Here is a 14,318-nt window from a genome sequence, read left to right on the forward strand (position 1 = left end):
GAAAAAGTATAATAAAATTTATTTTAAGAATCATTTCCACATTCTCCCCAGGCGTCATTTCGTCCAAAACCAATCCAGATTGCATTATTTAATTCATTAAATTATTTTTCAGAGTAAATTTTACATCTTTTGTTATAGCATTTTTTCGAATTTAATGTTATTTTCATTGGAAATAAGTTCATTCTTTTTTGGGCTTCCAAGTTGAGAACACTGCGCACGCAGCAAGCGAGGAGTGGGGGTAACGCGTAGTGATTGGTTAACCCATATTGCGCGCGCAGTGTTCTCAACTTGAGGACGAAGAAAATGAGGATAATGCTTCTTTTTTTTATTCTAATTGATTATTATACATAATTATAATTAATTGATGGAAAATAGAACTTATTATTATAAGAATTAGAGACTCATGATTATGTTCTAAAAATCATTAGTTAGAATTGTCATTTTATGGAATTTCATTTGTTATATTTATTTTTGAGCCTAATTTTTATTTGTTCGAATTATTATTTGTCAAAATTTTTATTTACTCGAATTTTTATTTAACATAATCGGCATTTTAAAGAATTTTTATTGGGTAGAATTTCATTGCATAGAATTTTCATTTTATTCTTTCAGATGAATTTTCATTTGTTTGAATTATTATTTGATATAATTTCCATATAACCGATTTTTCATACAACAGAATTTTTAATTAACCGAAAAATAATTTAATAGAATTTCTAATTGATAGAATTTTCATTTGTCCGAAATTGCAAATGGCCGAACAAACAATCGACAGATAGATTACGGCGCGATTTTTTAAAATCAACCAATCAAAAATTATTCATAAAATTGTGAAAATTCATCTGAAAGAAAATTTTACCCAATAAAAATTCTTTAAAATGCCTATTATGTTAAATAAAAAATTCGAGTAAATAAAAATTCTGACAAATAAAAATTCGAACAAATGAAAATTCTGTAAAGTGAATTTTCGGTTATATAAAAATTCTATAATATATAGAAAATCGGTTTAATGAAAATTCTCCCAAAATACTAATTCGAAAAAATAAAAATTCAACTCAAAAATAATTATGATAAATGAAATTCCATAAAATGACAATTCGAACTAATAATTTTTAGAACATAATCATGCGTCCTAAGAATTAAACGTACTTTTTTATATATTACAAAAAAATAATATTTTAATCAGATTTTGATTCAGGTTCTTCGGTATTGTGTGAGCCATGTCCCCTTTTTTCTCTCACTGCTTTAATTAATTCTTTAGATGGTTGTTTCAAATCGTATGCCCAACCAATTTTTGCAAACATATCAATTAAAAATGTTGTATAATTTAAACTATAATTTCCTAATTCTGCTGCCTTATAATCGTATGGAAATACATGATGATAATTATGCCAGCCTTCGCCCATGGCTACATAGGCAACGAATCTATTTTCCGCTGGTGCAATTTTTCTGTATAATAATTAACAGAATTTTATTTAAAAATCAATTTAAATTATTGTAAAGTTTTCTATGAATTCCAGTAAATTTATAGTACAAGTTTTTTTTGACTTTTTTTTATATGAAAAATAGATAGTAAATTGTTTTTATAAAATCTTACTTGTCATAGGGTTTTGAACCCCATATATGAGCTGCGCTATTAACACTCCATGTAAAATTTAAAGATAGAGCATAACGTCCAATCGTTGAGAATATTGAATAGTACCACTCTTCATTCCAAAAGTATACTGGTATAATTATTGGTATGACAAAGCAGCATAAAATTTTGAATAATATGAAATACCTGAGTAATGAGAAGAAAAAAAATTATTTTATTATAAACCTATAACAAAATTAGTGATCATATTTGTTCAAAGCATACTTTTCACCAAATGCAACAACTGGATCAGAGAGAATATCACTCATATCAACTTGACGTCCTCGTCTTATAACTTCAGGATGTTTTTTCATCATAAGCCAACCAACGTGCGAGAAGAAAAATCCTCGACAACTGTCGTGTGGATCTGCTTCTGTTTCTGAATATTTATGATGTATACGATGATCTCGTACCCAATCGAATAGTGAATTCTGTTGATAATCCAAAAACGAAAGTACATTTCCAATTTTTAGAATAATTACTATACTTAAAAAGTAAATAATAAAATTACATGAATCCCGAAACAAAATTAAAAAAGGACCACGCACAAAACATAGGGTAAAAAAATTTTCGGTCAAATTTTTTTATACATTGCAGTTTTGTAGCTTATTATCTCCTGAATAAAAAATGTTAATGGCAAAACCCCCGAAATTCAATAGTTTTTGACTTATACTATGTTGAGCCTCAATAAATGTGAAAAAATTAATCAAGTTTCGTAAGGATTGCATAAGGCTTACTCAAAGCTGAAGGCTTCTTTACGGCTTAAGACTCAAGGCTCAAGGCTTGATAAAGACAGGCAAGGCAGGCTTATGGCTCAAAGCTCCATTAAAGCTCAAGGCTTGCTCAAGGATCTAAGCACTCCTAAGCACCAAGTCTTCTTACGACACCAGGGATCATTGTAACTCAAGCTTTGATTAAGGCTCAAGACTTGATAATGACTCAAGGCTTGATTATGGCTGAAGGCTTGGTTCTGGCTCAAATCTTGTTTATGGATCAAGACTTGATCGTGGCTCAAGACTTGGTTCTGAATCAAGCCTTGATCCATGACCAAGCCTTAAGTCATTATCAAATCTGGATCCATAAACAAGCTTTGAGCCATGATCAAGTCTTGATCCATAAACAAGATTTGAGCCAGAACCAAGCCTTGAGCCATAATAAAGCATTGAGTTATAATCAAGCCTTGAGCCAGAACCAAGCCATAAGCCATAAACAAGCTTTGAGCCATATTCAAGCCTTGAGCTATAACCAAGCTTTGAGCCATAAACAAGACTTGAGCCATAATCAAGCCTTGAGTCATTATCAAGCCTTGAGTCATTATCAAGTCTTGAGTCATAAGCAAAGCTTGAGTTACAATCAACCCTGGTGTCGTAAGAAGATTTGGTGCTTAGGAGTGTCTGGATCCTTGAGCAAGCCTTGTCTTTATCAAGTCTTGAGTCTTCAGCCGTAAAGAAGCCTTAAGCTTTGAGTAAGCTTTATGCAATCCTTACGAAACTGGATTAATTTTTTCCTATTTATTGAGGCTCAACATAGTGTAAGTCAAAAACTATTGAATTTCGGGGGTTTTGCCATTAACATTTATTATTTAGGAGATAATAAGCTACAAAACTGCAAAGTATAAAAATATTTGACCGAAAATTTTTTTCCCCTATTTTTTGTGCGGGGTCCTTTTCTTAACATATATTAATTCACCAATCAAAATTTTAAAGTAGACTAAATTGGGCTAGGTTATTAATTTTATTAAAATTTACTTTAATTTTACTGTATTATTTAAATTTAATTTAACAAAGGTTAATTTTTTTTTAAATTTTCTTACTTGTCCAGATGTGTAATAACTGTATAGAAGAATTATTCGAAGTGGCCACTTGGCTTTGTAAGCTCGATGAGTCCAGAGACGGTGTGCACCACCTGTTACTCCAAAACCAACAAGTAGTCCAAAAATATACGCTGGAAAACAAAAATTACATTTTAATTCATCAAGAATAAAATGGAGTAAGAAAATAGGTTTTTTTTAATGTTGAAAGAGGCAACTTTTAGTGTTGCTAGCCTGAGTCGAAAAGAATCCGGAGAAAGGATGGTGAGTAAACAGTAATCAAAATATGGCTGCTAGTAAACTAAATTCTATACAGATTAACTTGCATCATAGTAAAACAGTGTTCACTAAAATGCACACATGCTTCTCACTAATCCAAGAATCATGATCATCAGGAACTTATTGGGGAAAGAGCTGCCTTTGTTACACAGTGTTAGAAATTGAACTCTATAACAATTATAGCAGTTCATTTTACTTAAAAATGTAACTAAATCAACAACAAAAACTAAAACAAATAAAAAATCTCATTCTACCAACTATAAAATAGTATTCTATATAGTGCGCATCAATGTGAGCGGAACAAGCACAACAACGACAGTTTTGGCGCCTTCTACAGAGCAGGCACAAAAAAATTCTAAAATATAAATCATTATTTTATAAACTAGAAATCTGAATAAATTTAATGTAAAAACCGTTTTTTGATTGCTTCATTCTCTTTATGTTAAAAAATTCACCAAATGACGGCTAAAATTACTCTTTAAAGGTATTAATTCCTCTTTACTACTTTCTGATAATAAATACAACTTTTTAAATTCACTTGAAGATCTATTGAATTACGCAGGGTAGTTAAAAAGTAGTTAAATCTACTAGTTTTTCTTTTGATTGTAAGCTCAAATTAATATGCAGATTAACTTGTATCATAGTGCTGTCAGTGTTGACGAAGATAATAAATAAAATGCACACCTGCATCTCACTAATCGAAGAAGAGGCGCATGAATTTTCCCCAAATTTCAAATGGCCTAACACTTAATTCACCTAAAATCATTTGTTCTAAGAGTCCTATGAACACAGTTTTCCTAAAAGTATCAAATTTAGACCAAAAATTGCATCAAATCTTTGCAACGTTTTGATGCACATAAGTTTTATATCAAAAAGAGATCGTTTTGTGTATCATTTTTAGAAATAATACACGAAACAGTCTCATTTTTTGATGCAAAAAATTTAATCAATTTATATCAATCATGGCCGAATTGAATCGACTGAAAATTAAACGAATTTTTTTCAGATATTTTGGTAATAGTACAATTGCGGAGACCATACAACCAAGTTTACTGTGAACTAATTATTACTTGACCTAATCTGCATATGAACTAATTATAACTATACCTAATCTGTATATGACCTAATTCTTATTTGGCCTAATCACAGAAAAAACTTAGTCTCATTTTGATATGCAGCGAAAATGAGTCAATGCTAAACGACATAGACAGGGGCGCTACCAACCGGACTCATTTTTGCTGCATATCAAAATGAGTAGCATACGCTATCATTTTGAGTTCAGGTTTTTTCTGTGATCTTCATTCAATCTAATCCTCATTTGTCCACATTCTCATTTAGCCTAATCTTAATATAACTTAATTCTTATTTAACATAATATCTATCTGCCCAAAATCTCACTTGGTCTAAATTTTCTGTAACCTAATACTTTCTTTAGCCTCATTTTTATTTGACCTAATTATTACTTGGCCTAAACACCATTTCCCATAATTATCATTTGAAATAATTTTCATCTGGCCTAATTATCATTTGGACTAAACGCCGCTTAAACTAATTTTTATTTGATCATAATCTTTATAAAACCTAATTCTCATTTGGCCTAATCATACTGTAACCTAATTATTATTTGTTCTAATATTTAGCTGAGAACAACTAACAATTAGGATCAAGTAAAACATTAGGCTAAGTGAGAATTAGGTCAGATAAATATTAGAACAAATAATAATTAGGTTACAGTATGATTAGGCCAAATGAGGATTTAGGTTTTATAAAGATTTGATCAAATGAAAATTAGTTTAAGCGGCGTTTAGTCCAAATGATAATTAGGGGAAATGGTGTTTAGGCCAAGTAATAATTAGGTCAAATAAAAATGAGGCTAAAAAAAGTATTAGGTTACAGAAAATTTAGGTCAAGTGAGATTTATCCGGCTGAAAAAATTTGTACAAGAAAATGTACAAGTTCTTGTATATGTTCATAAATGAACTTGTACATGTTCAAGTAATTTTCTTGAACAAGTTCAGCATCCGGAACTGAGACGTGTTCTTGTATCAGAATTTAATACAAGACCCTGGACAAGAAAATACACTTGTACAAGAAAATATACATGTTCTTGTACATATATATATTCTTGTGCAGGTTTCATGTACAAGTAATTTTACATGAACACGTTTATGTTCTTGTACAAGAATATTTGTATAAAAAATGTTTTTGAAAAAAATTTGAAATTTTAATAAGTTCTAATTATTAAGACTTATATATGCATGTACAAGAACTTATACATTTTCTTGTACAAGTTTTTTCAGCCGGGTAGGGCAGATAAATATTACGTTAAATAAGAATTAGTTTAAACTTTAAATAAAGATTATGCCAAATGAGAATATAAGGACAATTACGATTAGTACAAATGAGGATTAGATTGAATAAATAATTAGGTCATAAACAGATTAGGCCAAGTAATAATTAGTTCATACGACTTTTAGGCCAATTAAATGTAGGTCAATTAAGTTTTAAGCTATTTGAAATTTGGAGAAAATTCATGCGTCTCCCATCTTACTAATACAAGAATTGTGATTACCAGATAATTTATGGTGAAGCCAGGGTTTATTTGTTACTGGAACCTCAAAATTACAAATTAATTTGCATCATTGTAAAGATAGTGTTGACGAGGATCATAATTAAAATGCATACATGCATTTCACTAATCCAAAAAGGTTGTTTTTACATCTAAAGTGGTCAAGAATCTTTATTTTTCATCATAAATGATTTCCCTAAGCTATACTATTAGACTTACATGTTTTATTCAAAAACTACAGTCGAAAGATTAGTGGATAGATCGAAATTTGATACCATATTTTCATAATTTAAAATGACTTAAATTAAATTATTATATAATATTGATGCAGTGTGGTTTTAAACTGAGTCTATAGTAGAGGTATATATTAAAGACTTAGGGGTGACCTTGTCACATGACTTTTCTCTCAATGATCAGATTTCAGATCTTTCTAATAGGGCTGACTGAATTTAAAATTTTTTTCTGTTTTAAAAAATGGAAATTAAACAATGTTTTGTTATATTATAAGGAAATAATTATTATATTTCGATTTCATATTTTAAGTTAATATGGTTTTCCTGTTTTTATTCTAGGAAAATAATTATATATCGCGGTAAAAAACTCGATTATATGCGCGTACAATATTTATTACTTGTATTGTTCATTGAAAATATATAATAAGTGCGATAAAAATGCATAAAAATGCGATAAAATGCATAAACAATAACAATGTGATATTTAAATAATAATATAATGCACTGGCTAAAAGGGTCAAAAATATCTTAAATAATTTTTTGTATTACAAAGCTGAAGTACGCAACGTTTATATAAACGATTTTTAAAGAAATAATTTTTTAAAATGAAAAATTCTATAATTTTTTGCCTAAAAAATATTTTTTTATAATTTGTTGATTATTGAAAACTACAAGAAATATTTTTTAGGCAAAAAATTATAGAATTTTTCATTTTAAAAAATTATTTCTTTAAAAATCGTTTATATAAACGTTGCGTACTTCAGCTTCGTTTTTTATTTGTTAAATTAGGGGTAATTCGAAAAATAATGATTCGAGAAATTTTTTCATGTATATTAAGATAACAAAATATTAGTTTCATTTAAAATATATATTAATTTTCTTGGATATATTTATTTTTATCGGTTCTGTTATTAGTATTACGTAAAAAATTGAAAGTTTTTTAACACAAAATTTATATAACATTTCTTTTCTCTGTAATAAAAAATAAATAATAAATTCTTTTTAAATATAAACTTACTGTGAAGCGTTGTCAGGGGTTTTTGAATATAGGGAAAAGTGATGATAGCATAAAGTGCCCAAATATGAAGAATAAAAATACTGATGATATTTATCCATTTTAAATCTTGTTGAAAATAAGTTGATGATTCTTTCTTTTTCTCATTATGAAATCCATTAGATTTAGTTGTTTCATGATTTTCACTTTCTTTTGATGAAATATTTTCTGTCAATTTTAAAGCAGCTCCATTGTCAGCTACTGATGTTTTCTTGTCAATACATGGCGTTGTACCGGATATATTTGGGGGCATTTCTGTCACGAATTAATTTTTTTGCATAAAAATTTTCCAAAACAAGGTCCGTTTCTCTCTTCTGTACATTTTTGACAGAAAAATAGAATTATTTATCATACATCATACAGCTACCGAACTTTACACAAAAGAAGACACTTTTGGTTTATAAAAACATTTTTTTTTTTTTGAAATAAATCCTAAATATATAGAAAATAATTTTTGAAGTAAAATTATTAATTCAATTAGAAAAAATTAATGCAAAATATTGTAATTAAATAAAAAATTATAATATTGATTGGTGAGGGATTAAAGAATTTGCAGAAAATGTATGGAGAATGCTTTGTATGATTCATATATAAATTAAATATTTTTTGAAAATTCTGAATTTATAAATATTGTGTAATACGTAAATTAATAACAAATTTAAAAAAATGTTTACTTCGTTAAATATAAATATTCGGAATTGGGAATAAAAAATTATGTTTAATTTCCAAGAATTTAACATAAATTATAATAAAGTTGTGTAATTACACAGCCAAAAAAAAAAAAAAAATTTGATCTGGGGGTCTGACTATGCCTACTTTATGTTTTTTGGGTCACTGAATCCGAATTCGAGGTCTGTTTTACCCCATCAGATCAGGATTTTGAGATAACCTCAAAAAACCAATATGGCGGACACTTTTTCGAAAAATTCATCGGATTTGTCTGAAACTCTTTATTCAGGGGTTTTTGGGGTCGCTGATCACGAATCCAATGTCAGTTTTTCAAAATTCAAAATGGCTGACACATTTTCGAAAAATTCATCGGATTTGCCTGAAACTCGTTACTCAGGGGTTTTTGGAGTCGCTGATTACGAATTTGAAGTCAGTTTTCAAAAATTCAAGATGGCGGACACTTTTTCGAAAAATGCCGTCATGACAGATACACCTAAGAAATTTGTTACAATGCCATCTTGAATTTTTGAAAACTGACTTCAAATTCGTAATCAGCGATTCCGAAAACCCCCGAGTAACGAGTTTCAGGCAAATCCGATGAATTTTTCGAAAATGTGTCAGCCATTTTGGATCCGCCATTTTGAATTTTTGAAAACTGACATTAGATTCGTGATCAGCAACCCCAAAAACCCCTGAGTATTGAGTTTCAGGCAAATCCGATGAATTTTTCGAAAAAGTGTCCGCCATATTGGTTTTTTGAGGTTATCTCAAAATCCTGATCTGATGGGGTAAAACGGACCTCGAATTCGGATTCAGCGACCCAAAAAACATAAAGTAGGCATAGTCAGACCCCCAGATCAAAACTTTTTTTTTTGTGTGGCTGTGATATTTGTAATTCAATAAAAATAATTATTGGAAATAATTTTTTTTTAAATACAGTAAACACAGAACATTTATAAAAAAATTTTTTAAATAGATACTATAAAAAGTAATTGACAACTTTTATGAAAATAAGGTAGAGTAACATGTTAATAAAGACTTTAAAAAGTATGATTTTCTTAAGCGTAAAGCGAAATCAGTTTTTTATTTTTGTAATTTTTAACTTTTTCAAAAAATATTCTAATTAAACAATTAGTAAAAAGTGTTAACTAATAAAATTTGTTAAATAATTTTTAAATTCTAGCAAATAAAGGAAGCGATTAACATGTAAACACAATAATTAGTGACCATATTGAACGCAAAATTTTAGCTGTAGTTATTTTCTTTTTTTTTTTTTTTAAATTATCTAACTATACCGACTTCCACGAACAATTAAATAACTATAATTATATGTGTAGAATTTTTCATTTGTATGATTTTGTAATTAATTGACATTAGAAGGTAAATTATCGCTCTTACCCATTTCTTTTTAAAATTAATTACAATTTATCAAAAATTGCAAAGCATCGAATTTTCTGGAAAAAATACATATAAATATAGCAAAAACAAAAATACACTTATAAACACTTAAAGGAGAATTAAAATTATAATTTAGTTAAGAAAAACAAGGCACATTTTATCAACGTTTTTGTTATAAATTTTCTAGGGGTGAAGATATTAAATGAACAACAGGAAATCTTTAAAGAAAACACACAATAGTTATAATATTAAGAGGAAAACTTTAATAAATAATAAAGGGCCACTTAAACCTTTTTGTCGTATTATACTTTATGAAATGAATTTATGCGACTGACATATAGCTTATTGTTTTGTAGTTAGTTACTTCGCTTTGTAAATTTCCCTCCTCCCTCTGCCTCAGTCAACTTTACGAAGTGCCTTATCAGCACATTACTGGTCCCGAAAGCAGTTACGGCATATATATAGTATATATGTATTAATTGCAGGTCGGTCAAGGTGAATATAAGGGAATCAAGATTCACATACTAGACAAATGAAAACAAAATGCTGGCATATTTATGTTTCATTTTCTTTTTATTTGAATTTTTTTACAAAAGCAAAGTGAAAATAGATTTTTAATATATATGTTATTTTTTTAATTTAAAAGGCAGAAATAGAAATCATCCATTGAAAGTGTTATTAATGAAAACTGAATCGTAATAATTCTAAAGAAGAAAATAAAAGTTTATAGTAAATTACTTATGTCAAATAAGAATAATGTTGAACGAGATTTAAATGAGTTTTACACAAAATGAGATTTATCAAAAATGAATTTTTTACCAATTCTAATTTAATTAAAATTATCTTATATGACATAAAACTTATACACAGATCATAACTTAGATCTATGTCAAATTAGGTAACATCCAGAAAATAAAATTTCTTTTAAAAAAAAATCAATTTCTTTGACTATTTTTCTTCGATACAAAGAAAATCTGTTTGTTTCAAACAAATTATCTTGGTTTCAAAGAAATTTTTTATATTTAATTCAAATAAAATTGTGACGCATCGCGATGAAAGGGACACCAAAGAAGCAAAAAATTATAGGTTATATTTTGAAATTTCGAAGAGAAAATACACAAAGAGAATTAATTTTTAATGCAAACCAATGATGTTTAAGGCCAGGTCCAAGTCGAGTCAGCTGTTCCTTTGAAGTTTCAATGCAACAGCTGACACGACTGGGACCTGGCCTTAAGCCTTCATTATATCTAAAATAATAAATAAAAACTAATTTTGATGTTACACAAACGAAAAGAAACTTTTAATCAAGGTAAAACTGTAGTCGTAAACATAACCTATATAATTCGTTTGCTTCTAAAGTCCCTTTCTTCGCGATGACGCGTCACAAATGTCCATAATAATTTCAGGGTGTCTACTAAAAATCTGAATTAAAATTCCAGGACTTTTTCAGGACTTTCCAGGACAAATTTCTTATTTTTCCAGGACATTAAATTGGATGATCTTAAGGAATAAAAAAATTTTTAGTTTAACTATTGTTTTCAGAAATTATCAAAAAAGTAATTAATCACTTCAGTAAATTTTTATTTTACTTATTTAATGAATTTTTTTTAACTTGATTGACAAAATTATAAATTTTTGAAAATTTAAAAGCAAAATATAAAAAATTCAAGGACAAAAATTAAAATTCCAGGACTTTCAAGGACATTCCAGGACATTTTTTCAAATTCCAGGACATTTGCAGGACTTCCAGGACTTCCAGGACTTCCAGGACTAGTAGACACCCTGAATTTTTACTATTTCAGGAGTAAATTTTACTATTTTCATAGTAAAAATTGCCAGAAATGATCTTAAACTCCGGAAACTTCAGGTTTTACTTTTAAAGTACAGTAAAAGTTACTTTAGGGGCCATTCATTAATTACGTAAGGACGATTTTGGCTAATGTTGACCCCCCCCCTACCCCCATGTAAGGATACATAAGATTTTTCGGACCCCCCCCTCCCCCTTCTTACGTAAGTTTTTAACAATATTAATGTAATTAAAAAATTAATTACATCATAATACAAATGGAAAATACTTGGCAAAATCTTACGTAAGATTAGCTTCTACCCCCCACCCCCCCACGTAAGACCATGTAGAGATTTTATAAACCCCCCCTCCCCCTAAGGACCCTTACGTAATTAATGAATGGCCCCTTATTCGTTTTTCCATTTTTCTCTGTGTAAAGGTTATGTTAGAGCCGCCACATGTGACCGTGTTTGGGAAAAGTGTTTACTACCGAAAAATCAATTTTTTGATAATTCCGATCCAAAAAGGGGCGCTGATTACGAATTTGCAAAATCAGAATTTTTAAATTCAAAATTTCAGATACAATATGGCGAAATTTTACATCAAGCGTCAAGTTTAAATATTTTAATATAAATATTTTATTAATTAAAAACTTCTGCTGAGTATAATAGCCCCTGGGTGAGTAGAATAGCCCCGGTTGACGGTATATAATATTTTTAATAAGGTTGAAGTCCCAGCAAACACTGTTACAGGTTAGTTATAGAACTGTTACAAATTTTTTGAGAATATGTTCTGTAACTGGTTATGAACCTGTGAGTCACTGGTTACGCAAAATGTCGTACTCAGCGGATATGTAAGATTCTGTAACAGATCTAGAATATGGTAACAAATGTATTTGTAACAGTTCTAGAACTGTTTTGTAACAACTATAAAATGGTACATAACTATTATCGTACGATTATAATCTAAAAATACATGAAAAATATTTTTATTCTTAATAAAAATATTAAAACTTAATGTAATAGAAAAAGGAAATTCTAAAATAAACATAGTTAGAACAATGTCAAATTTCAACTGTTCTATAGCAATATTGCTTCACAGGCTAATACGCTAACCATTACGCTACCCTAACAAGGGAATACAAATACAAAATTGATTTGATAACTTGCGACTGAGGAGGATTTAAAAACTGTATTGCTTATATAAAGAAAATAGAAAACAATAAGACTATGTGATATATAAAAATTTTAGAGTTTTTTAAATTTAATTACATACTTAAGTAAAATGAACTATTTATTTATTAATTCCATAGAAAATAGTTAAGGTACTTATGAACCCTTCAAAGTTCTTAATCTCAGGTACAAATATATTCCAGAACTGAACTTCATAAAAATTTTAGAACAGTTGCATATCATTGTTCCGATATAGTTCTAGATATGCGATGGAACATTAGTTATAAAAAATTTGTGGCTATAGTGTTATAGAAATGTTATGTAACACTGTTGCAGAATTGTTCCCATTTTTAGGTACAAATGTCATCCAGAACTAATCTGCAACAAAATTTTAGAACAGCTAAATAACATTTTTCAGACACAGTTCTAGAACTACGTTGGAACGTCAGTTACAGATCATTTGTGATGATTGTGTTACAGAAATGTTACATTAAATTGTTACAGAACTGTGAAGTTAGCATAATATAGAATAAATCGGTAACTCCCTGGTAACAATGTTCTAGAATTCTGTTACAATGAGGTTATATAACAGATTCATAACCAGCTTGTAACAAATGTTCTATAAAACTGTGTCCTCACTGTTATATAACATTTATAGAACGTGTTTGCTGGGGTTTTAGTTGTATTTAGGATCATTACACGGAGAGAAAAATCAAGTTTCGTTTACTGGACACTCTAAAGTAAATATACGTAAACTATACTAAAGTTAGGGCTACGCATGACTCAAGTAGTTTTAACTTGGGTCTGCAGTAGATTCAACATTGGACAATGTGGATTCTACAGACCCAAGTTAAAACTACTTGAGTCTCGCGTAGCGCTAATAACTTTGGTATAGGGTAAGTGTATCAATTACTGCTGATGCGCCAATTACTGCGATTTTTATGAAATTAGTAAAACTTAGTATAATTGAGAACATAAAACTGTTTCAAAATGACTTTAAAACTTATTCCAAATGATATTTGAAATTATATCCACTAATGATGCATATTTCGACTATTATCAAATTATTTATTCAAGTTACAATTGAACCTAATATCACAGTAATTAGAGCATGCGTATATTTTTCGCATTCTGCTATTACTGTGGTCTATCCAGTCAACCTAACCTCTAAATCAACGCTTTTAGCGTTGCAGTAATTGGTGCACACCATTCGCAGTAATTCATGCAAACTTGCAGTAATACCAGCATATGCCATTTTTAAAAAAGTTAATATTTTTAATAATATATTTGTTATTTCTTCAAGTTTAAAGTATCGTTTCTATTTCCATAGACACTAATAGTGATTTAACAAAAAAAATTAAATCATTATTTCATTTACACTTTTATTATTTTATCATTATAGTCGGTCTTGGGTTGTACATCACAGTAATTGGGACATTTACTCTAGTTTACGTATATTTACTTGACAGTCTCCAGTAAGCGCAACTTGATTTTTCTCTCCGTGTGTACTACTTATTAGTAGGACAGAGAAAAAGGCATTTTAACAGTATTCAGCTTTTGACGACGTTAAATTAAAAAAAAATCATAACTTTCATAATTTTAATCAAATCCAAGAATATGTATTTTCGTATTTTTTCTGAAATTTTCAATAAAAAAAAAATGCTCAAGATAAAGACAAATGTTTTTTGAATAAAAATCTCTTGTGGAATGCCCCA

General features: G+C 28.9%; 1 protein-coding gene across 3 annotated transcripts; it reads right to left on the minus strand.

Moving 5' to 3' along the window:
• Positions 1–10,065, minus strand: LOC127288290 (acyl-CoA Delta-9 desaturase-like). 3 transcript variants are annotated; one of them, XM_051315661.1, is made up of 6 exons: positions 9,936–10,065; positions 7,543–7,892; positions 3,447–3,577; positions 1,859–2,064; positions 1,598–1,780; positions 1–1,449 (listed from the first exon to the last, which is right to left on the minus strand). In XM_051315661.1, exons 2-6 carry the CDS (start codon positions 7,829–7,831, stop codon positions 1,179–1,181), a joined length of 1,080 nt encoding a protein of 359 aa, XP_051171618.1. In that variant the 5' UTR covers positions 7,832–7,892; positions 9,936–10,065; the 3' UTR covers positions 1–1,178. The 3 variants fall into 3 exon arrangements, with proteins under 3 accessions (XP_051171618.1, XP_051171620.1, XP_051171619.1); XM_051315663.1 differs by having other exon boundaries at positions 10,010–10,060; XM_051315662.1 differs by lacking the exon at positions 9,936–10,065 and adding an exon at positions 9,646–9,701.
• Positions 10,066–14,318: the final 4,253 nt, after the last annotated feature.

Source organism: Leptopilina boulardi, unplaced genomic scaffold (genome assembly GCF_019393585.1).
Source record: "Leptopilina boulardi isolate dan_hultmark-lab unplaced genomic scaffold, ZJU_Lbou_2.1 LbouV2_384, whole genome shotgun sequence".
Taxonomy (NCBI): Eukaryota; Metazoa; Arthropoda; class Insecta; order Hymenoptera; family Figitidae; genus Leptopilina; species Leptopilina boulardi.

Coding starts and splice junctions, on each gene's coding strand:
- LOC127288290 (XM_051315661.1), bottom strand. CDS start 7,831: ATGCCCCCAAATATATCCGGTACAACGCCATGTATTGACAAGAAAACA. Junction 3,578..7,542: donor ACCCCTGACAACGCTTCACA/GTAAGTTTATAT, acceptor TTTGTTTTCCAG/CGTATATTTTTGGACTACTT. Junction 1,781..1,858: donor GTTGTTGCATTTGGTGAAAA/GTATGCTTTGAA, acceptor CTCATTACTCAG/GTATTTCATATTATTCAAAA.